This window comes from Balaenoptera acutorostrata, chromosome 8 (genome assembly GCF_949987535.1).
Source record: "Balaenoptera acutorostrata chromosome 8, mBalAcu1.1, whole genome shotgun sequence".
NCBI classification, from domain to species: Eukaryota; Metazoa; Chordata; class Mammalia; order Artiodactyla; family Balaenopteridae; genus Balaenoptera; species Balaenoptera acutorostrata.
Window position 1 is genome coordinate 49,375,729 of NC_080071.1, and position 26,466 is coordinate 49,402,194.

The 26,466-nt window shown below is 39.4% G+C and overlaps 3 protein-coding genes across 3 annotated transcripts in view; all 3 read left to right on the plus strand.

Annotated features, from left to right (window-relative positions):
* The first annotated feature begins 236 nt into the window (after positions 1 to 236).
* Positions 237 to 7,905, plus strand: ASDURF (ASNSD1 upstream open reading frame). The gene is made up of 4 exons (XM_028162330.2): positions 237 to 491; positions 5,768 to 5,821; positions 6,953 to 7,028; positions 7,689 to 7,905. Exons 1-4 carry the CDS (start codon positions 402 to 404, stop codon positions 7,757 to 7,759), a joined length of 291 nt encoding a protein of 96 aa, XP_028018131.1. The 5' UTR covers positions 237 to 401; the 3' UTR covers positions 7,760 to 7,905.
* ASNSD1 (asparagine synthetase domain containing 1) lies at positions 7,781 to 12,733 on the plus strand. The gene is made up of 3 exons (XM_028162329.2): positions 7,781 to 9,244; positions 9,540 to 9,721; positions 12,310 to 12,733. The coding sequence occupies exons 1-3, from the start codon at positions 7,781 to 7,783 to the stop codon at positions 12,593 to 12,595; spliced, it is 1,932 nt and encodes a 643-aa protein (XP_028018130.2). The 3' UTR covers positions 12,596 to 12,733.
* The window catches only part of ANKAR (ankyrin and armadillo repeat containing), a 68,063-nt gene continuing 51,179 nt past the window's right edge, over positions 9,583 to 26,466 (plus strand). Inside the window, exons 1-5 of the mRNA XM_057551344.1 lie at positions 9,583 to 9,721; positions 16,408 to 17,043; positions 21,367 to 21,804; positions 23,365 to 23,528; positions 24,172 to 24,275. Coding sequence (XP_057407327.1) covers positions 16,443 to 17,043; positions 21,367 to 21,804; positions 23,365 to 23,528; positions 24,172 to 24,275 — 1,307 coding nt within the window. The 5' untranslated portion in view covers positions 9,583 to 9,721; positions 16,408 to 16,442. The remainder of the gene's footprint in view (positions 9,722 to 16,407; positions 17,044 to 21,366; positions 21,805 to 23,364; positions 23,529 to 24,171; positions 24,276 to 26,466) is intronic.

Sequence of the window (26,466 nt, forward strand, 5' to 3'; positions counted from 1 at the left end):
CTCTCAGATTTCACAACCAGGCTCTGCTCACGTGCTCACTAATCATTTGTGCGCACGCGTGCAACTGCTCCCAGGCCCGATCCGGACTGCGCAGGCGTACGAGAGAGTGGGCGCGCAGGCGTAGGAGAGAGAGTGAGCGCGCAGGCGTAAGAGGGAGAGTGAGCGCGCAGGCGTAAGAGAGAGTGAGCGCGCAGGCGTAAGAGAGTGAGCGCGCAGGCGTAAGAGAGTGTGAGCGCGCAGGCGTAAGAGAGTGAGTGCGCAGACGCCATTGGTAGGACTCACGGAAAAGGGAAAGGGAGGGGATGGAGGCGCTGGGAGCTCAGACGTGCTGGGGCTGTGGACTGGGAGCCGCTAGAATGCTCTCCGGGCTGCACATCCTGCATATTTGACGCTCCGTGGAGATGCCCAGCCGAGGTGCGCGACCCGAGGACGGCTCCGGGCTGGTCCCTACCGACAACTCGACCCAGCACAAGGAAGATCTCAGCAACAAGGTGAGTGTGGGACGAGGTGACAAGGTCCCCAGGCTCGGGACGGGGCGCCGCTCGCCCCCCACACGGCGGCCGAGTGGTCCGGTCTCAGCTTTGTCCCGCTGCTTTGACAGCTACAGTTAAAGGGAGACCTTGAAACTTGCCCCAATATTAGACCCAGATGGCGGTAGGGCGGGGGTTTAGTTGTTTTGTTTTTCAAATTGTGAATTTTTTAAAGTTTTGTTTTAAAAATTATCGTACAGTAAAATTTGACCCTTTTTTCTTTTCTCTAAATTTAACACATGTGTAAATTTGTGTGACCACCACCACAATTGGGATACAGAACAGTTCCATGACCCCAAAAGACTCCCTTTATAGCTGTGCTCTCCCCAACCCAGAACCTCGGGCAACCCCTGATTTGCTTTGCATCACGACAGTTTTATCCTTTCCAGAACATCATGTAGATGAAATCATAGCGCATGCGTCTCTTACTCAGCACGTCTTTGAGATTCATAGTTGCTTTTTTTCTTTAAAAACAAAAAACAAAACAGGTACAAAGTTTATTATTAGAGACATAGCACAACAACAAGTGGGAGAGCACACAGAGAATAGTTAACATAGAGGCAAGGCAGAGACGCACACCCGGAGAGCAAGGGTGTGGATGTCCCCCCCTAATGAGGAGGAGTGCAGTAAAGAGGTGGTGAAGTCGTTTATATAGGGCAATTCTTCCAGGTCTTTGTTTACCTTTGGCCCATTATCTGGTTTCTTTTTCCACACCTGACCTGCCCTAGGATCCTCCCCAACATGCGTGCGCAACTTTTTTCCAAGATGGATTATAGCCCAGAGGTCTGTGGGACGGCCATCACATATTATGGGGTGGTGCCCCCTCCTTTTGGACCCCCAAGGAGCCTTTCTGCGCATGTGCAATGTTTCCCTTGCCCCAAGGATGGGAAATGTATGACCTATTGATCTTTTCACAGGGTTTAGTCCCACTCTGTTCCTGCCATAAAAATGTCCAATGTCCGGTTATTTACTCTATTTCTGTTGCTGGTTTTTATATCGAGGTGCAGATCTCGAAATATAGACAAGAGTCCGGTCATAAATATGTAGTCCTGGAGCCCGTTTGTCTCTTGCTTCAGGAAATGTAAACAGGGAGCTGGTAATGAATGTCCGGCCTGGAGCCCATCTTCTTCTCACCCCAGGAAGTGTGAACAGGAGGCCAGTTGTAAATGTCTAGCCTGGAGCCCATCTATCTCCTGCCTCAAATCCCCGCTGAGAGATGTGAACCCCAATAAATCTTTATTGGGAGGATGAAGGGCAAAGGTCTGTCTTCTGCAGCTTCTAAATGCTGGCATGGGGCTCGTAGACCCTACCTAGTTGGGATCACAGAGCTCTCGTCCTGTCTCATTAAGGGGCCCAGGGTGACTTCTGTTGTTATTCCAAGGAGTGGCTGGAATCTGCATCACCGTCATCTTGTATGGGAAACCGTTGTGTCCTTAGAAAGAACAAACTAGACAAGTTGATTAACAAAAGGCAGGGGCCAAAGATCAGTAGAAGAATTGTTGTAACCAGGGGCCCAAGCAGGAGTAAGAACCAGGTTACATTTGGCCGCATTACTTTAACTGTAGTCCAGATAGTGTCAGCGCTTGGGTTACCCTGTCCAAAGGAATGAAGCCATTGAGCACAGTCATATAATTTTTTGATGTCTTTTTCTACTAATCCAGTGTTATTGGAGTAGGTGTGACAGACCTAGTTAGAAGTAGTTGGAGGAGTGACAACCTGAACGTTAATAGACAAAATAGATCTCATTTCTTTTCAGGAGATAAAGCCTGAAACCCAGTCTGAACCTGACGCTTTGGGGTGACTTGTAGCCAGGTAGCCAATTGTCTAGTTTCATTTAAGTAGGTTTTAACTTTTAATGTGGTATTAACACATAGATAACAGGTGCTATTGGTCTGAAAATTTTCTCCTTAATAGCCAAAGCAGATGTTACCATTAACGATGTTAGTGTTTTCCTAGGTATGAGAAGATGTAAGAATTTGGGCTCATAAAATCTTTTTCTGAAAATATCTGATTATCTGAAGGGCTGTCCTACCAGTTTTTCCCAGAGCACAGAGTGCCCCATTTCTTTTTCTTTTTTAAAATATTTATTTATTTATTTATTTATTTTTGGCTGTGTTGGGTCTTCGTTGCTGCGCGCGGGCTTTCTCTAGTTGCGGCGAGTGGGGGCTACTCTTTGTTGCGGTGCACAGGCTTCTCACTGCAGTGGCTTCTCTTGTTGCGGAGCACGGTCTCTAGGCTCCCGGGCTTCGGTAGTTGCAGCACGCAGGCTCAGTAGTTGTGGCTCGTGGGCTGTAGAGCGCAGGCTCAGTAGTTGTGGTGCACGGGCTTAGTTGCTCCGCGGCATGTGGGATCTTCCCAGACCAGGGGTTGAACCCATGTCCCCTGCATTGGCAGGTGGATTCTTAACCACCGCGCCACCAGGGAAGTCCCCCAGAGTGCCTCATTTCTGATCTCCACCCTGAACTCCTTTCAGGGGGTGTTGAAGGTCAGCAACTGCAGTGGCCATGATTTAGTCCTTGTAGAGGTAGATGGCAGGTGTCAGTTACCAGTCGGCAGGGCCCCTTCATGGACATAAGTTTAACCATGGTTTGGGGGGCATTTCATGACCATTTCGTCCCACGGTGCTAGGAATGCTCATTCCCGGGTCTGGCAAAGATTTCGTTGACAGGCCACTCAATGTGGTGTTACTGGACTAGGCCCTGTTAACAGTAGCCAAAAACCTCTGGACCACCTGTCTTACTAATCCCTTATGGTCCAGGTAAATATTCCCTCTTGTTGCTTCTTCCCATATTTAGAGTTACACTATTACAATCATTGATCTCATATGGAACTATGTATCATCATTTTATCAGAGGCTCAGTCACACATTTGGTAATGTAATTAGCAACAATTTTGTAAAATAGGCAATATAGAAAACAATATAGCTAGCAGTACTAGTAAGGTCATAAGTAAGAATTTAAGTCAAGAACTTCCATTAGGTGTTGCCCAGTATATACCCAGGTTATCTGACTTAGTCTGTTCTGTACCAATCCTTATCTTTCAGGGAAATTATATATTGGCATTGTTCGTAAGGCATTTGCCCCAATTTTTTAGTGTAACTAGACTGATTATCCTTAGTATGATTTAATTGTCCCCAGCGTAGAGGAGCTGATAATGCTGCTGGGAACCTAAGAGTTTCCAATCTCAGGAGGGAGCGGGTAGAGAGAAAGATAAATGTTTTAATTTTACCCACAGGTGTAAGTTACCAAATTGTTGTAAACCATAAATAACTTGAGGAGAAGAGCTTCTTTATCTCTTTTAACTCCCAGGTTTCGGCACCATCTGATCTTGGAGAGGCAGCAGTGAGTGATGGCATGATGCGAGATCTTAATTCCCTGCCCAGGAATTGAACCTGGGGAGCCTGGATGAAAACCAGGAATCCTGGCCACCACAATCCCTGGCTCTTGCCCCCAGTGAAAAATGCGTTTCTCACGGAGGCGAAACTGTAAAAATAGGTACAAAGTTTATTATTAGAGACATAGCACAACAAGTGGGAGAGCACACAGAGAAAGTTTGTTTAGTTAAGATAGAAGCAAGGCAGTGATGCCCACCCAGAGAGAAAGGGTGTGGGCGTCCTCCCTGATGAGGAGGAGCCTGGTTTGGTTTTTTTCTGTGTGCTCTTTTAATACTTTTAGAAATACCACTCACCTTAGATCTGCTGCCTGTATTCTCTGTCTCAGAAAACGTCACCACCATCCATCCAGTTGTCCATGCCAGTAACGTGGGAGCCAACCTTTATGTACATCAGGAAGTCCTATCAGTTTTATTTTTGAGGCCCATGTGAAATATGTCCCTTTATCACCGTGCACACTCTTAACCATCCTAAACCAGCCACTTTCATCTACCGTAGGGAATCCTGCAAAGGTTTCCTAACTGGCCTCTCCTCATCCATTGTTACCTTCTTCCAGTATGTCCTTCACTTTGGCCAGAGCTACGTTCCTGAAACAGGTATCTGATTATCACTCTTCTGCCCCTCCCCCCCCCAAAAGGGAACCAGTATAATATAAATCTTAACTGCCATAAGCAGGAGAAAAAAAAAAAAAAAGCCTTTAAAAATAAATTTGAGATGAGGATGGCTATAGCCTTTGAGGTAATAGATGTCCTAGATAATACTTTGGTTCTGTCTCAAACTGACAGTGGCATCTTGGGCAAGTCTCTAATCCCTCTATCACAGTTTCCTTGTCTGAAGTACTAAAGTATACCTGCCATTCCTAAAATGAATGGGAAAGTGCTGTTCAAACGTAAGCTTCAATGGGGTTGTGCAAATTCAGTCTTGGAATTCAACTCATTCTCTAGTCAGTTACTACAGTGACCGTCAGCTGGAGAGCAGGAGGGTACACATCTGTGAGGAATGAGTTTTCAAACCACACACAGCCCATTCTGATTACTACCATAGCATGCCACTTATACTGATGTATGACAGATCCTTGAGGCTTCCCAGGTAGGCCAAAATTATAAAATACGCTTTTAGAGGCTCTAGTGATACTATGTAATCAGTCATGTTCACAATATAGCTACCATTACTGAAAAGAGTTAAAAGAAACTTAGTTTCCACTTAGTTGAGCCCTCTTCTACTAATACAAAGTGAGACCTAGTTGACAGTGCCAGCCCTGTGCTAACCTTTGAGATGTAAAGCAAAGATGGAAAGTGTTGGGTCGTACTACCCCAGGTAGGGCACTTGGTGCTACTTGCTTCCTCTGAATGTCTGGCTGTACCATTTAGTACATAAATCATGAAAAGCATGGGAATGGGGTGGGGGAGTAACCCACTCTTCATTCCATTTGGTTTTATTTATTTAAAGCTAAAATATAATTTAAAAGAAATCATTGAAAACTTGGTATTACTTTTGGGTTTTGGTGCATACTGTCTTTTTTTTTTTTTTTGGTACATTCTCTATTTTAAATAAAAGATGTAAGTCTTACTTAGTAACTATGGCTCTTGCCTGAATATGAATGCTGGTTACCAACACCCTGTCTTGGCTCAGTGAGCCGTCTAACACTTTGTAAGTCTAATCACTGTTTCTTCCCTCAGCTTTCCCCCACCTGCACTTCCACACAGCTGCTGTTGAAAAGAATCTATATATTCACAGACTGCCCATTTGGACAATCAATACTTATCCCATGTCTTTAATTTTAAAGGGCCCTCATTGAGCATACTTTGATAACCTCTGATTTAAGAATGTTTTCTTATTTTAATAGATCAAAGAACAAAAAATTGTTGTGGATGAACTTTCTAACCTGAAGAAGAACAGGGTGAGTTATTAGAGTTATTCCGAACAGTATGTGGGAGGGTTTGATTATATCTTATTAACTATATACAAAAGTTATAAGAACTACATATAAGATTCATATTATATTAAAATTTACAAGGTTTCAGCATCTTTTTAGTTAAATTGCAAAAGTGAAGTGTCCATGATTTTTTAATATATATCATATATAGATATCTACATATTAACCATAGCTGTTGATAATTTTTTCCCCATCATATGCAATTGACATTACCTTTGAACCAAATGATACTAATTGTACTATGTTATCTTGGAGCCATAGTCACTAATGGTATTTATTTTATACTTGAATTGGTGTTTTCTTTTGAAATAAATGAACTTTAAATCTATTGAGAAGAGTAGAAACTATTCAAGTGAATGTGAATAATTGTTTAAAAAAAAAAAAAGATAAATGCTTCCCCTTCCTTCCCCCCCCACCCCAGGTTTTTTTACTCAAAGCTTCCAAATCTTTAACATGGTTATTTAACTCCATTTCCATTAATGTATTCACAAACAAGCAAGCTGCTGTTTCATGGGTCGTTATACTGCCAAAACATATATTTTAAAGTTAAATGATTTGAGCCCTTTAAAGCATTGTAGAGATTACTTGATAACTGACATGTTAGACATTTCTGATAAGGGGAATATTAGAAGGTAAGGTACAATTGATACAAACTTTCTAGAGGGCAAATTGGCATAATGTATCAAAGTCTTAAAGCTATGTAACACTTTGATCCAGCTGTTCTATTTATAGGAATTGATACCTAGGAAAGTATCATGAGAGTGCACAAAAATTTAGGTACAAAGACATTCATCTCAACATTGATTTATAATGGTGAAAAGTTGGTAATACTTAAATGACCAAATAAACTGAAATATTACTAAAGAAAAATGGTATTATAGTATATGCAGAGAAAAAAGAGTTTTACCTCAGTGTTAATGGTAGCAATTTCTAGATAGTTGGATAATGGGTGAGTTCTGTTTGTTTATCTGTATTTGCTAAGGTATTGTTCTGAACATGTTACTGAAGTTCAAGAATAAGCAATAATAAGGTTCAGAGTTTTGACATCTACTTTTTAGAATAAATCATGATATTAGCCTAAATTATGTTTTGCAGAAAGTATATAGGCAGCAACAGAACAGCGACATATTCTTTCTTGCAGACCGAACAGAAATGCTTTCTGAAAGCAAAAGTAAGTTTTTTTTGATACATTATATAGAAACACACAGAAATTCTTTTGTGGGCTTTCTGTAGAAATTCATGATGGTGCCTAAATTATACTGTCTACATCTGAATGTTTACACATATATCTGTCTACATCTGAATGTTTAAACATATACCTAAAGATGGGATGGTGGTATACCTGTTAATAAAATTAATGCAGTGGTTTGGTTTTTTTCAAGTTAGCCTTCCAAGGATGAGTCAACAGTAAAAATAAAATCAAATTTTAAAAATATAAGATGTGTTAGGAAGCGATAATAATTAACGTAAGCTTTAGAGTTTTAGACAGATCTAGGTATGAAATAGTGTTCTACCACTTTCTACCTTTGTGGTTTTGAGTGAATCACTTTGAGCCTCCAAAGTCTTACGGGATTTAAATAAAATAATATGTATATTTAATGTGCATAGCCCCATGCCTGGGTCAAAGTAAACATTTAACAAACAGAAACGAGTTCCCTAAGTACTAAACATTCTTCATTAGAAGCCTGTTGTAAATTATTATTCAAACTAACATAGTACATATACTCATATGTTTTGATCTTGGAAAATAACCTGTTTTGCCCTTTGAATTACTAGGTAAAGGTTCAAGAATTTTTATTTCACTTAGTATGTCTTCTCCCTTCCCCCACAGATATATTGGATGAGCTGAGGAAAGAATACCAAGAAATAGAAAACTCAGAGAAGACCAAAATCAAGAAATAGTCAACTTGATTTTACATAGCAATGTGTGGCATTTGTTGTGCAGTAAGCTTTTCTGTTGAGCATTTCAACAAAGATTTGAAAGAGGATTTACTGTGTAATCTTAAACGGCGGGGACCCAATAGTAGTAAACAGTTGTTAAAGTCTAATATTAACTACCAGTGTTTATTTTCTGGTCATGTCCTTCACTTAAGAGGTGTGTTGACTGCCCAGCCTGTGGAAGATGAAAGAGGCAATGTATTCCTGTGGAATGGAGAAGTCTTTAGTGGAATAAAGGTTGAAGCTGAAGAGAATGATACGCAAATAATGTTTAATTATCTTTCCTCTTGTAAGAATGAATCTGATATTTTGTCACTCTTCTCAAAGGTCCAAGGTCCTTGGTCTTTTATATATTATCAAGCATCTAGTCATTCTTTGTGGTTTGGTAGGGATTTTTTTGGTCGTCGTAGCTTGCTTTGGCATTTTAGTAGTTTGGGCAAGAGTTTCTGCCTCTCTTCAGTTGGCACCCAAACGTCTGGAGTGCCCAATCAGTGGCAAGAAGTTCCAGCATCTGGAATTTTCAGAATTGATCTAAAGTCTACTTCCATTTCCAAATCTGTTGTTTTAAAATTGTATCCTTGGAAATATAACTCTAGGGAGGATGTTATCAAAGAATGTGTTAATAGCCTAACTCAAATTTCAGCAGATTTGCCAACATTTGTATCAGTGGCAGCAAATGAAGCCAAACTGTATCTCAAAGAACCTGTTGTCCCTTTAAATATGATTTTGCCACAAGCCGCATTTGAGATCCATTGCAGTAGCATTTCCAGCGTCCCACCGTCAAGAGAGACCCTTCAGGTCTTTCTTACTGATGGACACATGAAGGAAGTAGTTCAGCAGTTCATTGATGTCCTGAGTATCGCAGTCAAGAGACGTGTCTTGTGTTTACCTAGGGATGAAAACCCGACACAAAGTGAAGTTTTGAAAACTAGTAATAGGAAAGCAAATGTTGCAATCCTATTTTCTGGGGGAATTGATTCCATGGTTATCGCAGTGCTTGCTGACCGTCATATTCCTTTAGATGAACCAGTTGATCTTCTTAATGTGGCTTTCATGACTAAGGAAAAGACTATACCAGCTGGTTTTAACAAAAAAGGGAGAAAAGAGAAAAATAATTGTGAAAAACCCTCTGAAGAATCCTCTAAAAATGTCACTGCTGCTGCTGCTGCTAATGCTGGTGAACAATTCAACGTACCAGATCGAATCACAGGAAGAGCAGGGCTAAAGGAACTACAAGCTGCCAACCCTTCCCGGATTTGGAATTTTGTTGAAATTAATGTTTCTCTGGAAGAACTGCAAAGATTAAGACGAACTCGAATATCCCACTTAATTCAGCCCTTGGATACCGTGTTGGATGACAGCATTGGCTGTGCAGTCTGGTTTGCTTCTGGAGGAGTTGGTTGGTTAGTGACCCAAGATGAAGCAAAACCATATCAGAGTAGTGCAAAGGTATGACACGGTATTTCTACTCAGGATTTCTGAGACCTAACTTTGACCCTTAAAGCTTTTAGCATTTAAGTTGCAAGAATATAGCGTATTTCAGTTGCATTTAAACTACAACACAAAGTATATGACTTTGTAAAAATTGGGCCTATTTTACTATTTTATGACTTTGCCTTATGGCTTTTCTCTGAAAATGTTATCTTTGGGGTTATCATTTTTTAAGCTTGACTTTTATCTTAGTTATTTTCCTTACTGTATAGTAGATAACATTTTTTATATGGATTTCTTTAAACCTTTATAGGTAGTTCTTACTGGAATTGGTGCAGATGAGCAGCTCGCAGGTTATTCTCGTCATCGTGTCCGCTTCCAGACACACGGGCTGGAAGGACTGAATAAGGAAATCGAGATGGAACTGGGTCGAATTTCTTCTAGAAATCTTGGTCGTGATGACAGAGTTATTGGTGATCATGGAAAAGAAGCAAGGTAATTCCTATCATCTATCTGAGGGTTTTGGGGTAATCTTGTAAAGACAATAGACTGTAAAAGATTTTTAGGTTCCTTTTTCTTTGGAGACTTGTTCAAATGAATAACAGTAGCAGCAATATCTTGGCTTTATATTACAAACACAGTCAGTCAGAAGCAAAGCTGGAGAAGAGCCAGAGGAACAGTTTTTCCAGAACTCATTCTCCAAGAAATGGCTTTTCAGAAATTTTCAAATATGATACAATGACATGATTGCTTTTAAGACTACAGTGAAAGACTGTAAAACTTGAGGTAGTGAAATACTGAGAAGAAGGTGTTTAAGGGTCTTTGTTTTGTTTCAGATGTTTGCTTTCCTCCCAATAAGGGCATAGTCCTACCCCCAGGCTTTCTCCTCCAATGTTACAGAGCCTGACTTTGTCTCTACAGACATTTCTGTATGTACAGGCATACCTGGAGATATTGCAGATTCAGTTCCAGACCACCGCAAAAAAGCGAGTCATGTGAATTTTTTGGTTTCCCAGTGCATACAAAAGCTATGTTCACACTGTACTGTAGTCTATTAAGTATGCAGAAACATTATGTCTAAAAAATATATATATATATATCTTAATTTTAAAATACAGAACAAAAAGCAATCACAAGGTAACATCAGAGATCACTGATCACATATCACCATAACAAATATAATAATGAAAAATTTGAAATATTGCGAGCATTTCTAAAATGTGACACAGAAACGTGAAATGAGCAAATACTGTTGGAAAAATGGCACCACCGATAGACTTTGCTCATCGCAGGGTTGCCACAAACTTTCAGTTTGTAAAAAAAATAAATAAATAACACAGTATCTATGAAGCACAATAAAACAAGGTATGCCTGTATAGATCCATACTGATTTAAATGGTGGTTCCGGTACTGGATTCCCCTCTGTCATATGTTTTTTGAACACAGTTTAGTCATATGTTGCAGATTATCTGAAAGTTTCAGAGATCAAGCCACTTTCATGTATATATTCTTTTTCAATCTTAGGGGTTTGTGTTTACCTACAACATATTTCTGATGATAGTAAAGTGCCTGAATACAACTTTTTAAAGCATTAAGGATAAAATATGTTTCATTTAATTATAAAAAGCAGAAATTTGTTCAAGTAGGTTAATTTATTAAGTGATGGTTTTATTACAAGGGTACGAGCATGCAAGAACAAGGAGTCCAAATAAGCTTCCTGGGAATTGGAGCATCATAATACACGAACTCTGAGACTTCATTGTTTCTTGTCTCTACCTTGTCATTGCTGTGTTGCCAGTTCTGACATGTAAAATTATCATAATTTTCAAAATTTCATTATAAAGAAATAAGTACTGCCACAATACAAAGTGTGTAAAATGTTTTCCTTTTGAAGGGTATATGTGTATGAGAGAGAGAAAGAGAAATTCAGTCCGTTATTTCAGCTAGGTCAGAGAAAAGGGAATTTATTTTATTCAGGAAAAGCAGTTAATTCTAAAGACCCCCAGGACTTCCCTGGCGGTCCAGTGGTTTCAGACTCCGCGCTTCCACTGCAGGAGGTGTGGGTTTGATCCCTGGTTGGGGAACTAAGATCCTATATGCTGCATGGTGCAGCCAAAAAAAAAAAAGACCCCCCCCCCCCCGCCCCCATGACATCCTTGGGTAAAAATGGATGTGAAGGATGTTTAAAACAGCAAATCAGAATTGTAATTTAACAAATACCATTATAGTTGCTAGATTTAAACCTACTTATTATGAATTTTGGCATACATATTATCTGTAATCTATTAGCTTCTCTTATTTAAATTTGCTTTCACAATTAATTAATTTTTATAAAATATTTTGTATAACAAATGCCTTTACCCTTTCTGATCTCTCTACTTCAGTTAGAATGAAATGTAATGAAATAGAAACACTAGTGTAATTGTATTGCATTTTGAGGAATTGGGAAGGAAGGGGGTAGGATTAGAGTATTTTAAACAAAAAAAAAGAACAGAATTTGCTAGAAAATTAGGAAAGCCAAAAGAGCAGAAAGTTGTTTTTTTAATCTAATATTTTGTCCTGTTACACCAATTTGTTGCCATTTAAGCAGTTTAAATGTAATTACAATTTTGATACCATAACGTTTTGCCATAAGTAAATGTTTCACAAGTTCAGGAGAGTAGAGCCCTTCTATATTGGTTTCGTATCCCTAAAGTTCAATATCTTTAGATAGTAAAGAGCAGACACAGGTTGAATAATTAACTCAAGACCGTGCTTATTTTCAAGGCATCTCCAAAGATATCTTGTGAAACAATTTGAAATTATTTCTTGACATCATAGGCTTAATTTATCTATTGAGGGAAAATTTCTTTATATTTTATTTTAGCATATGTATTAAAATTAGACAAGTGTTGTGAAATAATTTTTAATGTGATTAAATTTTAGCCATAAAATTGTATAAATGACTAGAATATTTTTAATCTAGAAAAATAGTGCCCTCAAAAATAAATTTATACTGTAAAAGCATACTGAAGAAAATACAAAAGAAATAATCACAACAGATTAATTTTTTTCTTTAATAGTAGTTATACTTTTTATTTTAGATTTCCTTTCCTGGATGAAAATGTTGTCTCCTTTCTAAATTCCCTACCGGTTTGGGAAAAGACAAACTTGACTTTATCCCGTGGAATTGGTGAAAAACTAATTTTGCGTCTTGCGGCAGTGGAACTTGGTCTAACAACCTCTGCTCTTCTGCCGAAACGGGCCATGCAATTTGGATCCAGAATTGCAAAAATGGAAAAGAATAATGAAAAGGCATCTGATAAATGTGGAAGGCTCCAAGTCATTTCCTTAGAAAACCTTTCTATTGAAAAAGAGATTAAAACGTAATATTTCACAGTGTAACAACATTTACTGAATGTGATTTAAAAAAATACTCTGCTGCTTTATTATCGTATAATGTGGCTGTAAAATTCATTACGTGAATTTTTACTTTGTAGGGTAATACAACCAATTTCATCAAATTGATACTCCAGAGAAAGAGATTATACTTGAAAGAACAACCTGGATATTTTAAACTGTGGTATTAACATTGTTTTGAACTCTTACATGGTAAATTCCCACCAGCAGCACTAAAAGAAGGCAGCTTTTATTGACTCTTCATGGTAGCTATATCCAGAAATAACTCAATTTGTTACTGTTGTTATTTAACAGATAAGAGAACTAAGGTTTAGAGAAGCTAAACAATTTGTTTGAGGTTCACACTCCTGAGAGACATGTGGTACATCTCTTTAGGCAGCTCACTGTCCCCCTCTGAGAACTTCTGAAGACTATATTAAATATTCTCCTGTCCCACAGATCTCTAACCTCCCTCTCTTTTCCCCATTCTCAGCTCATGAGCTCGGCTTTTCACAGAGAAATCAAAGTCATCCAGCTAAGAACTGCTCAACTTTACAACACCAAAAGTTCTAACTTACCTGTGTGTGCACTCATCCTTTTCTTCCTTCTTGCCTTTAGAAAGAGAAATATATGCATCCATCCATCAAAAAGGCTGTGCCTCCACCTCTTCTTTGTATCCCAACCCTTCCTGCCTTTCAGGAACCTTACACTAGTCTTTCTAGTATCTTCAACCTCTTCTCTAGTATCCTTCGTATAATCATTTAAAATGTTCTAGTCTATACCAATTTAAAATGCACATCCTTGGTCCCACATCTTCCTGTACTTACCATCTCTTGCCTCCCACCCACACTCACCCTTTCCACCTTTTCACCTAGTCACTCAACTTCACTCCAACCTGACATCCACCCACAGTATTCAGTCATGACCACCATAACGCAAGATCACATTTGGGATCTATCCCCAGTTAGGGCTGACACCCTTTCTGGATCTGGACATACTTTGATTCTTTTAATTATAGTGGGAAAGAAATTTTAGGAATTTACATACATTGCTCATACTTCAGAAGTGCAAACATGCAGCTCTCTTAAAGAAGGCAGTGACTTTTTGACATCTCCTGATCTGGGAGAGCAATCACAAGTTTATTAATATTCACTACCTCCACAGCAGCTAAGATAGTGACATGGTTGGAATAAGAGAAATTCTGCCTTCAAACAGTGACCAAAACCCTCCCTGTTGCTAAATTCAGGGGAAAGTTTCAGTTCTCATCTCCCTTGACCTAGAGCAGCATCCAGTGAAGTTGGCCATTCTCTTCTCTTGGCTTCTGTGACCAGTCTTGGCTTTCCTCCTGCTCTCCTGACTGCTCGCTTTTGTATTCTTTCCTGCCTCCACCCTCTCCACCTGACCTTTACATATTAAATTTCTCAGGTCTCCATCCTGGGTTCTCAATTATCTATTCTCTCCCGTGGTGATTTCAGCCACTCCCCTGGCTTCATTTACCCTAAGCCTGCCGGAATGTATACATCTAACCCAAGCTGCCATTTTTAGCTAAGACCTGTATATCTAAGGCACATCTGACATCTCTACTTGGTTCTCTCACAGGTACAACTGAACTCTTAATCTTGCCCTGATCCCCCATAGCTCCTGACAGAAATTTAGGTGTCACCTAGATGACCACCTTCTTTTTAAACTCTGCCACTATTCGATCTGTTCCCAGTAGACCATCTCATTATTTCTCAAACCCATCCACAGCCCTCCATCACGATCACCACCACCACTCAAGCCTGCACCTGCCCTCTACTGCCATCAATCTAGCGTAAACTCTTAGAATAAAGTTCAAAATCTTTAACTCAGCAGCCTTCATAGTCTGGCCCTCACCTACCTCCTCATCCTATTTTTGTGCCCACATCTCTCTAGTTCTCTATGCAGTTTGGTTCAGTTTCTCAAAAATTTCAACTTTCTCCTCAGCTCAGTTCTTCATCACCTGTTGTTCCCTATGCCTGGAAAGCTACTTCTCCAACTCTCTGCTTGGATAGCTCTTTCTCATCTATCAGGCTCAGCTTGAAAGATCACTTCCTCAGGGCAGCCTTTCCCATGAAGGTTAGCTTTCCTTCATGTGCTGTCATTACCTTACATTATGGTACTGTTTAAATGCAGCTGTATGATTATCTGCGTAACTGTAAGCTCCTTGAGGTTTTACAGCTGCCCTTTTCCAGTGTCCCCAGCGCCTGGCTCATAACAGGCGCTCCATAAATGTTTGTTGAGTAAAAGAATGATGATAGAGGTGGAATTCTAACTCAGGACTACCTCAGAGCCTGGGGCCCTCGCCTCTGCCGCTCTGTGTGCTTTCTCGTAGACAAATAGTGAAAGTAGGAAATGACAGAGATGCACGGTTCGCAGAGCCCCAGTCCGTACTGAGTTCTAAAGGGGAGGGGGGGGTGGGGGTGGGGTAGGGCATCTGCCTTGGAGGAATCTAAGCCGCTGCGAGCATCCCTGGCACCGGCGGGAGGCCCCGCCCTCGGAAGCACAGGCGCGCCCCCTCGCGGCGCGGCCCCGCCGTCCCAGGCCCCGGGTACCAACGGCTTCGGCCCGCGCCGGGGCGGCGGGACTTCAGCAAAGGCCCGGGCTCCCAGGAGAGCCTGGAGGCTGCGCGCGGCGAGCAGGCCTCCCCAGGCCCTCGGCTCAGGAGAGTCCCTCCCAGTCCTCCCTGCAGTGGCTACCCTCGCCCTCGCCCACGCGGGGCTCCTGACGTTGGCTTCGGGCCCAAGGAGAGACCGGTCATTCAAAACGACCACTGCCCTCGGCCCCGGGAATACTCCAAGGACTGGCGTGGACGCAGCTCCCCTCTCCTGGACAAGCAAACTATCATCTCAGAGTTGGTTTCTTCCCTTTCCTTGTCCTTTCCCTTTTCCCGTGTCCAGTGGGCATAGGTCTTGAACTTGAGGATGGACAGACCTGGGATGGTTCTGATTCTGAAGGTGTGAAACCTCAGGCCCATCCTGTAACCTTCCTAGTCTCGTTTCTGCATCTATAAAGTGGGGCTCCCAGCGCCTATTTCGCCGAGAAGCAAATAACTTTTTCAGAAACGGAAATTCTCTGGCTCCACTCCAGCCAACTGGATCAGAAACTCTAGGGTAGGATCCAGCAATCTGTCGTAACAAGCCGCAGGTGATTTCAACACAGGCTAGATTTTGAGAACCACTGTACAGAGGGGCCAATTAAATGAAATATTGTGTATAAAGAGCTGGGCAAATAGTAGATGCTCAATAAATAGTGGTTATGGAAAACCACACAAAAAAGGAAAAACCCAAGCATAGATAACAGAACAGATTGGTGGTTGCCAGAGGCAGGGGGTGAGGTGGGCAAAATGGGTGAAGGGGGTCAAAATGTACAAACTTCAGTTATAAAATAAGTGAGTCCTGGGGATGTAATGTATAGCATGGCAACTATAGTTGATAATAAAATCTTGAAAGTTCTCATCACAAGAAAAAAAATTCTGTAACTATGTATGGTGATGGATGTTAACTACATTTATTATGGTGATCGTTTCAAAATATATACATATATCAAATTATTATGTTGTACACCTGAAACAAATATAATGTATGTCGTTTAAAAAAATTTTTTAATTGAAAAAAATTTTTAATTTTTAATTGAAAAAGAATTTTTAATTGAAAAAATATAATGTTTGACCATGAAACAATTAATGTGATAAAGATGAAAGGTACAGATTTATTTCTTGAGAAATTCAGCTTCATTACCATGGTAAATTTTATTGCTTGTCTTTTCCTTTTTATTCATTGCAGAAACTTCAGAAAGGACATACTAGGATTAATTAGAAATGTTAAGATTGCCCAAAAAAGGAGCACCTAGATTTGATCAAATTCAAGATGAAGAAACTTACCTGGAGAATTTAGCAGTACAGAGAAATGCTTCTGCTTTTTTTGAAAAATATGATCGGAGTGAAGTACAAGAGTTGCTAACTACTGCACTAGTTAGCTGGTTGTCTGCCAAAGAAGATGTCCACTCTCAACTAGACATCCCGTGTGGAATTATGAGTCAAATAAACAGCGTAGCCTTCTCCACAGCAATCCTGCTGACTCCTGTAGACCCTACTGCCCTCTTAGACTATAGAGAAGTCCATCAAATCATAAGGGAATTGGCTGTTGGAATTTATTGCTTAAATCAAATTCCTTCAATCAGTTTAGAAGCTAATTATGATCAGAGTTCTTCTTGTCAATTACCTCCAGCTTATTATGATACCAGAATTGGGCAAATTCTGATCAATATTGACTACATGTTGAAGGCACTATGGCATGGAATATATATGCCCAAAGAAAAACGAGCTAGATTCTCTGAATTGTGGCGTACCATCATGGACATTGATCCAGATGGGAAGCCTCAAACAAATAGAGATATTTTTGCAGAGTTTAGTTCAGCAGGTAAGAGAATTTAATTTGTTTTATTTTTATTAGAAGCCTTTTTTTAAAATTTAAAAGTAATTTATCTGTGGCTCAGTTTTATGTATTTAGCCAATGTTTCTTGAAAGAGATTTTTTGAATTATAAAGAGTCTATCTTTTCAATAATTAATAATTAATTTTTTTCAATGTCACCTTCTGAAGCTTGGTTAGGACCTGAACCACAGAAGTGTTCATTTGCTATTTACTGTATCTGTGGCTAGACTTCTGTGAAGTTCAAATGCCTGGGAATAAGATTTGCTTGATGACACTAAGGCAGCCTGACTCACCTGCTATGGGTTGGGTTTCCAGATGTGTTTCACCTCTGTAGCTTTTGTGTGTACCAGCAAGCAGTACCATCTCTTGGAGATGGTACCTCTGTGTCTCAAAGACAGTTTAGATAGCTAATAGCTCTCATTTCTATGCAACGTAATCAACTTCTGTTGAGAGCAGACTCCAAGAGTATTGAGTATAGGCAGAAATTCTCCCCCTCTGGGTGAGAATTAGTCTGTGATGTTGGTGGAATCAACTAATGTCACTGGATAGGTGCAGAGTACCTACGATTGAAGGATCACTGTCTTCTAAAAGATTATAGCTGTAACTGGAACCAAAAAATCTCTTCTTGTTGTTCAGGTCCTTGGGGTGATTAGGGTGAAGTAATGCAAAGTGTTGCCAGTAATGTCTAGTAAATTCCATTAATTTCTGCATTCCCTTGACTGGTCTGGTAGTTCCTCTTAAAGAGTACTGATACTTTGGCACATGCAGATGCATTGTTGAAGAGAATATGGCACGGTCAAAGTCTTAAAAACACTTGTTAGCGTTCAACCAGAAGTGCTATCATTTCTGGTAGTTTAGGACCTCCAAGGCTAGTTGAGGTCACATAAATAAAATGTATCTAAATTAAGATGTCATTTTGATGTCAAAGATGATAAAGTAGTTGATGACTCTTCTATCCTGGAAGTTGTCTAGTCATCTATTCACTGCTCACTGGAAGACAGTAGGGAATATCGCACAAGCCAGATAATGTTTCTGCCTACTTGCATTGGCCAAGATGTGTCTATAAACTAAGCTACACCATTTGCCCTTCTTGATTGAGATGATGCCAGGAACTTTGTGAAGATCTGAGCTCCATGGAGGTTAAAGATCAGCACGATTGGATGGTGGTTTTTAACAACGTTAGAGCTTTGGCAATCCTGACAAAAATTGTGTTTGCTTTTCTTCCCTTTTTACAAAGATTACTTTGAGACTCTCATCAGAAAGGAGGTGGGACTAATGAACCATCATTCCAGTCTAGCATGTGTCAAGCAAAGCAAAAGCCAGAGCTGACAGATTGACTGGTAAAGAAACAATGAGCCCTTTTTAGATCCAGATATCTAGGTGGAAACTCCATTATACAAGTCAAATTCTGGAGAGTAATCCGGGTTAGAGGTGCACATTGAGGATTCAGACATTCATATGTTAAAGTCACAAGAGCCTTTGGATCATCCAGTGAGAGCATCAATAGTAAGAAAAGAGATGGCCAGGGCAGGAAGGAGCACGTGTCCTGTTTTGTATCTACGGACAAAGGGCTCCTACTTAGTTGATGATAAAATCAGTTATATCAAGCAACTTTGTGGCCCAACATCTGGTCTACTGAATGTAGCTGTCTGTCATATCTGAGGCCACCCTCTATGAGTGGTGCCTCACAGTGGTGCTCCTGGTGGAGGAGCTCAGAGACACATAGAAACATTCTAATCAAGCTGTAGGTGGAGTTGGGGAGCACCCAGAGACTAAAGTTGTCTGTCTTCCATGGCTTACGCTTTCAGGGGTGATATTCAAAATAATTAACCACCAGCACAGCATGAGCACTGGCCAATCAGAACAGACATCAGCAATAATGCTGGAACAGGATCTCAGAGACCTCCTGCTTGTCATATGTACCCTTTGCTGGATCATGGAGCTTTCTAGGCTATCCCAGGGAAGGGAGGCATTCAAAGAGCTCAGGGCTGTAGCAATTTAATTTACCACACAATATGGAAGATTTCAATATTTTAACAATGTGGCCATATTGATACGTAACTAAATATCAGTCCCAGACATTTCGACTTAATTCTCCTTTTCTGGATAGGAATTCATGTCTTGACTATTATGATTCTACCACTAAAATATCTCAAAATCATCCACTTTGCTTTATCTCAACTACAACACCCTGATACAGAACACTCTTTTCTCTAGCCTTACATACTGCAACTGCCTTCTGGCTGCTCTCTCTGTCTATAATCCCTTTTTCACTGAATATGAATGAGGCTGGAAATCTTTCAGTGGCAGTCACTACCACCATGTGCCTTGGGAAAAGTGCTGTGTATGTTACACTAAAGCACTTTGTAATATTGGCTGCCGGACAATCAAAGAAGAGCATCATATGGGGATAGAGATATTTTTCTCCCTCCACCACACTTAAGGAGTCTGCTGAAGAACCAGCAGCATCAATATGCTTCAGGCACTGTAACAAAGGTATAGTGCAAACAATTGTAAATGACCAAGCAGCACACACTTGAGATGTGCTGGAGCGGAGTTTTCAGGGGGAAACTCCCAGAGGCAGCAGCAGGAATAGGTACAGGTTCCCCATCATGCACCACATCTAGAGCATCACTATGAAATCCTGCAGGGCCAAGCATCAGATTCCAGGAAAGGGACCTGGACTCTTAGAAGGTGGGACTTTTATGCTGCATGCTTAAGGATATACAGGGTCAAACACCAGCATACAAGTGCAAAGTGTATTAGCCTAGGTTACCCCCCAAATTAGGGCCTGAAATGAGGGCTTAAGTCAGAGTAGTTTATGTGAAATGACTCCAAGGAACAGGAGTGAGGGACAGGAAAAGTGAATAGAAAAAGAGAAGTCATCAGTCCAAGGATAATGCTGTTGAGCTTTCATCACTTGAATAATTAGGGACGGTTTTGCTGGGACTCTCTGGGGAGTCACATAGAATACGCTTCAGGATTGTCAGCCCGAGGGATGGAAGAGGAGGGCATGTTTTCCCTGGCTTCTCTCCTTCATTAGTCGAAGGTTCCATGAGAGTTAACTCCCTCATGCAGATTTGTTCATCCGTCAGAATGGTGGAATGGGTTCCGTCAGGAGTCCAACACAGCAGTGGCAGAGAAACCCCAGGCCAAAAGTAAGGGCCACGTGGTGCAGTCAGGTTACATCTGTGTGGAGCTGGTCCATGCAATGACAGCTAGAATGAAAAATATGGTCTGGGAGGAAGTGAGGTAGGGAACAAAAGGTGTCTGATATAGAGTGTGACTCATGGAAATTTGGCTCTAACCCTGTGCTCTCAGCTTAGTCCTTATAGTTGCCGCTGTATGGTGGCAAGACAGTGGCGAGACTTGCTATTTCATATTTCACATTTGGGGAAACAGCACCTCCTCTCGACTTCGAGACTGGGTTCAAACCTTGCAACTGACCATGTGATTGCCTTAAACACTGTGCTACCGTGAATTTCCAAGGAACTCTGCGGGAGGCCAACTATTTTTTTGGGAGGGAAGACTACTGGGAATCACTGAGGCCAAGTTAAACTTCACCTCTTTAATACCTTTGCACTGTATAAAACCACCGGCAAACACCACCTTTAAAAAATGGTAGCAACAGCAGTGGAGCATAGAGCACACCAAAAGTCTGGTCATATTATCCAGTTTGCTTACGGTTCTAAGCTGTTTTCTCAAGCTTTGATTAAGGTTGTAAATATCTTTAAAAAGACAATTTGACAACAAGAAACAATTTAATTTAATCATAAATGGGAAGAAAATGTAATATAAAAATTGTCATTCATAATATAGAGTAAAATCAAGTTTCAATTCTTGTTTCATCATGATTAGTTGGTAGGAAAGTTATTTATTGTATATGTTTAGCTTCTGTTATCATCAGAAAGAAGAAATATGTAATATAGGACCTGAAAAAGCAAATATACTTTATGCCCGAGTAAGAAGCTGATTCTCTGCTTAAAGGAAGATCACATTTCTTGTTCTTCCATATTTTCTTTGATTAAAGATGGGACTTATGTTATTATGTTTCCATGGTGTTGTATTTCTCCAAAGAGAATGAAAATCAATTCTTTTTAATTCTGCACACTTCCATCTTTCTTTACTCTGCTTAGTTACCACGTATCTATCTGCTTTTATTCTTTGACAATTTTATTGGCATTTCATTATCCCTTTGCTGTCATTTCGGTAGAATTTCAAGATGAAACCCTGTCTTCAATCTACTCTGTTTATCCAGAAACCAAGTAAGAAATTTTCACAACCTAAAATCTTTCTTTTTTACTGTGAAGGTTTGATAGATATTACAAAGGATCCAGACTTTGATGGCATCTATGACGAAGACATGAATGAAGATCCAACATATAATCCCAATAGCCCTGAAGAAAAAGCTGTATTTATGAAACATGCTGAAAATATTCTACTGAAGTTGACATTCAGTACCACACAAGTTCAACAGTGTGAAAATGTTTTTATATTTGAAACAGCCTATTGGCTTACTAATGCTGTAAGATATAATCAGGATTATCTTGACATTTGTACCTACCAGAGATTACAGCAAAGGTTATATCTTCAAAAAAAGATTATTCAAAAACACTTTGAGAAGAAAAAAGAAATCAGGAAAGGGATAGGATACCTAAAATTAATATGTTTTCTGACTCCATTTCTACTGAGTTTAAAAAAGAAGATGAAAGTTCCATATTTAAGTAGTCTGCTTCAGCCTTTTTCAGGTAAGAGTATCACCAAAAATTATATATAAAATGTAGATATATATTGAACTTATATGTAAATTCAATTTTGTTTCTAGTATGTGGGTCCAAGCATGTAACCAAGCTGTAGCCTGTTATAAAAAGCAAACTGTAATGTCTCCAAAGTAATTAAAAATACTTGGTATATTCACACAGTACATGGTATGTATTTATATCAATTATAAGGACTGTTGAAAGACTTAAAATGAGTTCTGAGAAAATAGGGAAATATGCTATGTTCACGATGGGACAACACTATATTATATCTCATTCAAATTATAAGTTCAGTGCGCTTCTACTCAACATCCCTATTGTGTTTTTCATGAAAGTTTAGAAGTTGATTCTGAGATTAATATGGAGCAGTAAAAGATCATGAATGCTCTTACATTTCTGAAAAAAAGATGAAAACATATTAAAAACTTTAGTAATATATTGGTATTATAACAAAGAAATAGACAAATGTAAGAGAATAGAGAGCTAAAATAGGACCATGTTTACGTGGAATTTGACAGGAATGCAGAGCAGACTATTCTTCCCACCCAGATTAGCACACATTTTGTGTATTTTCACTGGTGCTCAAACTTGTAGGCTTATTATAATGGGCTTTCTATTCAGATGGCAACTTTTCAGTAGAAATTTTATGTCATTTAATGAAAATTTGTATCATGAGAATTATGATAGTGAAGATTATAATCCATATCTGTAAACTATTTAAAAATGCACTCATGACAGCCCTTGTCCAGGATGGGAGTGGGGAGAATGTCATGTGTATGGAACTGATATGCTTAAAGAGGATGTTAGCTATATCTGTAATGTCTTATTATTTAAATTATTGGAAACAAATATGACTAAATATTAATAATTAATTTCCAGGTGGTGAGATTAAGGTGTTATATTTTTCTTTGTACTTTTCTAGACCTTTTGCATTTCTCAAAATATATTATATACCTTATATTGATGAAGCTATATTCTGCTAACAAGTCAAAATATTGAATAAACCTGATCCTTGCCAGGATTTTAGAAAATTATTTTTCAAAATAAATGTCATATGTGTAGCTTCATTACTTTCCAGAAAAATGGGCTGATTATTTTTGTCATGTGAGAGATACCCACCTTTTTCTTTATAGTGTCTCTCTTTTCCTTAACTAGCTCAGGTAACTTTTGTTTATTTAACCAAAAATTCTCCACGGCACAGAGTTTCAAATCTTTTCTGATAATTGGGGGTAAAATATTAGTCTTGAGCTCATATATAGTAATCAATAAGTAAAATAATGTTTTGATTATTCTTTTGAAATGTCTGTACAATGAAACTACAAAAAAAGACCAAAATGTATGATATAAATATATTTTAATATTTAAAATATACATTAAGAGCATGAATAAATAGACTGTAATTGCCAAGATTTCCATTTCACATAGAATTTTTTCACTTTATGAGAAAGAGAATTTAGACCTCAAAAATATGATTGCCTATATGCTGTTATCCAATTTTTTTTTTTTGTTATCCAATTTTTAAACAAAAATTTGTTTTCATTTTTGGAGATGACAAGGTCAAGACAGAGCGAGAATTGCCTCCATTTATTTATGGACGAGATTTTAAATGCCAGAATTTTCACTACAAAGAGGATCAGTATTTTCATGTTCATGGAGGAATTGAATTTGATATCAGCACTCCTTCAGTCGAGAATGCTTTGGAAGATTTTAAGGTTTAAATTATTATTGTTCCTGAAATGGTTTGTCATTTCACAACTCTTTTATCCTATTCTCCAACCAGAAAGAGGCTCTGTTGGTACAGGCACTAGGCAACTCTCCAAATGATTATCTTCACAACTCACTAATTTCTTCAAACATTACATAACATATATGAATTAAGTGCAAGTATATCTAAGGTCTTGTGTTAAATGTCAGAGATAAAATGATAAATAAGCTAGGCACAACTATCATCCTTGCAGAATTTACAGACTTCTAATGGACCACATTTGCCCTAGAATAGTTAACCGAAGAATACGGTAGAAATCCCTGAACATTAACTACATATTCTTCCATTTTTCTCAAAGATTAGTATTAGAACAGAGATCCTCTAGAGTTTGAGAACAAAATTCATCTGGAAAACATAATACATTTCAATTGTCATTGTTTTTCTACCTTCTCCATATTATATTCTTTTTAAAAAATTTTCCTCTTTAATCCAAATTAGGGATTGGATACATTCAGTTATTACCAGGGTCACTTGGGATTTTTTATTAAAAATTTGTCCTTTACAGGTATAAAATTTCATCTAAAATAAGTCTTAAAATTGTTTAGATTTGTTTAAAGATTTTTTTTTTCGTAACATAACTTGTATTCTAGAACAATTTAGAAAAAATACGGGATTGTGCTGCTAATACATTTGCAGAAGATTCAGGATACAAAGACTATTACTCAATACCAGTCATGAAATTAAATGGAAAAAGGTAAGGAACTTTTAGTAATTATTCACAGTAACACAACTTGTTGAAAGCAGAAAACAGGAAAGTGTCAAAATGCAAAGGCTAACTTAAAACCTCAGGATGGAGATCCTAGAACAATAATAACCCCCGTGAATGACTACGGACTCTACAAAGTATTAAATCTTATATTTATTACTTCATACACCTTGATACATTCTGTGTAATAATCCTTAGACATTGTAATTTGTTCTTACAATGAACACAGTGGTTAAATGGGGATGGAGGTGGGGCTCAAATCCTATGGGCCCACTGAAAAGCAATGGACTCAGCACACACCCCTTTGTTTCCGTAAGGAATATGATTTTAAATCCTCTTCCTCGGCTGGGTCTTGTTAAGCCTGTCATCTCTTAGAGCACCATGTTTCTCTCAGTATTTTTAGGCTCTTTTATGTATGTTCTTGGATTTTTACAGCTTGGAAACTGAAATTTGTAAATAAGGGAAATAGAATGCAGAGGAAACATTTGAGTTGGAGGTAGAGACTTGAGATTTTAAAGCATATTGGAGTTTGTTTTGTATTTCTTAAAGTCATGGAAGTAGTTGAGAGGCTAGGGCCATGTCAGAAACTCTGGAGAGTAGAAACCTTTAAGGGGGGTGGGGAGTAGCAGAGAGAGCAAAAGAGACTGAGAAGGAATGATAGAGGTAGAGGAGAAACGAGAAAGTATGATAGCATGGAAGCCAAATGGGGAGAAGTTTTAAAATATGGTAATAGTTAAAAGCATCAAATTCAAGAGAGAAAAAGGCCAAGTTGATTTAAGACTGAAGAAAGCCCTCTAAATTTGACAATGACTTGATAAGAGAAGATGTGGTTATAGAAGGCTATGTGTAATAAGTTGAAGGATAAAGCCGGGGAGAGTTCATGGGATGTGAAGAAGTAAAGACAAAGATTATAAATTTCTTTCAAGATGCATGGCAGTGAGGAAAATAAGAGGAATAAGGTAGAGGGAGAAGCAGATAAAAGATGAAAGGTGGATCTTTCCACTGAATACTGCCTGGATGCACACAAGGTACTAGAGCTAAAGTCAAAGACCATGTGGCTAACGGCCTCCGTGATTTTGAAGGGAACTAAGAAGTAGATCTCACTCCTCTGGAATGGACAGTCGGTGTGCATCTCCCTGGAGGAGGAATCTCTGAGGGACCTAGCACCTGTAGACATACTCCATGTACGATTCTTGCCAAGCTGGAGGCTCTTCTAAACAGAGGTTTATTCTCCCAGGTTCTAGTGTCTAGCAGGACATGAATGATCCTGGAAATGCAGGGAAAGAGCTGGAATGAAGGCTGTGCTGGATGAGGTTGTTGTGGGTGAAGGAGTATGGTTGGTGTAAGCACCCTGCCATTGCACCGTAAGGGATCCAGTCATATCACTGCAGTGGGATCTCATAGTGGAATTGTTTCTCTAGTTTCTGACTAATGCACAGCATTTGGTTATCAGTGTTGGCGAATTGTAGACGGATGGATTTGAATTTTCAGACTTTGAAAACCAGCATAAGCTTGTTTCCCAGACCCAGCCAGCATGGAGTAAAAGTGAAAACCACAAGAGGAGTAGTAGTATTTTCCTGGCTCCTGAGCCAATTACCAGTGAACCTTCAGTTCCCTATAAAATCTACCCCCACAGAATTATTTCTAGAAATCTTGTATGCCCATGGGTCAGCACTCTCATCTACTATGACATATTTTCTGTCTCCTCCTTTCCTGCCTGGGCTCCCTGTAATGATCCACTGCTGGAACCCCAGAGCCCAACAGCCCCAAGAAGGCAACTCGATACTGATGTCACTGTTGTCTCTGACACTGCTGCTCCTGGTTACAGAGCTGGCCTCACCTCTGGACTGACTCCTCCTGATGTCTGGTAGATAGCACGCATCAAATGTGAGATGTGTTGAAGCCAATTCAATGACATAAAGATAATTTCTTTCCCAATTTTATTGGCTTCAAACAAGTGCTGCCTTGAGCCCCTAACAATTTGGTGCAAAAAACAGCTCTTTCAGTCATTTGCTTACAGTCGTTTCTTTCTGTGTAGGGATCTTCTTTCTGTGTTGGTCCTGGACCAGAGAATAATCTGAATGATTGAAAACATGCCATCTCAAAATCTCCCCTCTTCTTTGCTTTTAGGGGCACTGTTATTGGGCTGAGCTCATGTATCGTGATGTTCTCTTTCCTC

What these genes read in the sequence shown, in the direction of transcription:
- ASDURF (XM_028162330.2), top strand. Translation starts at nt 402, where the DNA reads ATGCCCAGCCGAGGTGCGCGACCCGAGGACGGCTCCGGGCTGGTCCCT. An exon ending in AGGAAGATCTCAGCAACAAG is followed by an intron (nt 492 to 5,767) that starts GTGAGTGTGGGA and finishes TTATTTTAATAG; the next exon opens with ATCAAAGAACAAAAAATTGT. An exon ending in AATGCTTTCTGAAAGCAAAA is followed by an intron (nt 7,029 to 7,688) that starts GTAAGTTTTTTT and finishes CTTCCCCCACAG; the next exon opens with ATATATTGGATGAGCTGAGG.
- ASNSD1 (XM_028162329.2), top strand. Translation starts at nt 7,781, where the DNA reads ATGTGTGGCATTTGTTGTGCAGTAAGCTTTTCTGTTGAGCATTTCAAC. An exon ending in CATATCAGAGTAGTGCAAAG is followed by an intron (nt 9,245 to 9,539) that starts GTATGACACGGT and finishes AAACCTTTATAG; the next exon opens with GTAGTTCTTACTGGAATTGG. An exon ending in GATCATGGAAAAGAAGCAAG is followed by an intron (nt 9,722 to 12,309) that starts GTAATTCCTATC and finishes TTTTTATTTTAG; the next exon opens with ATTTCCTTTCCTGGATGAAA.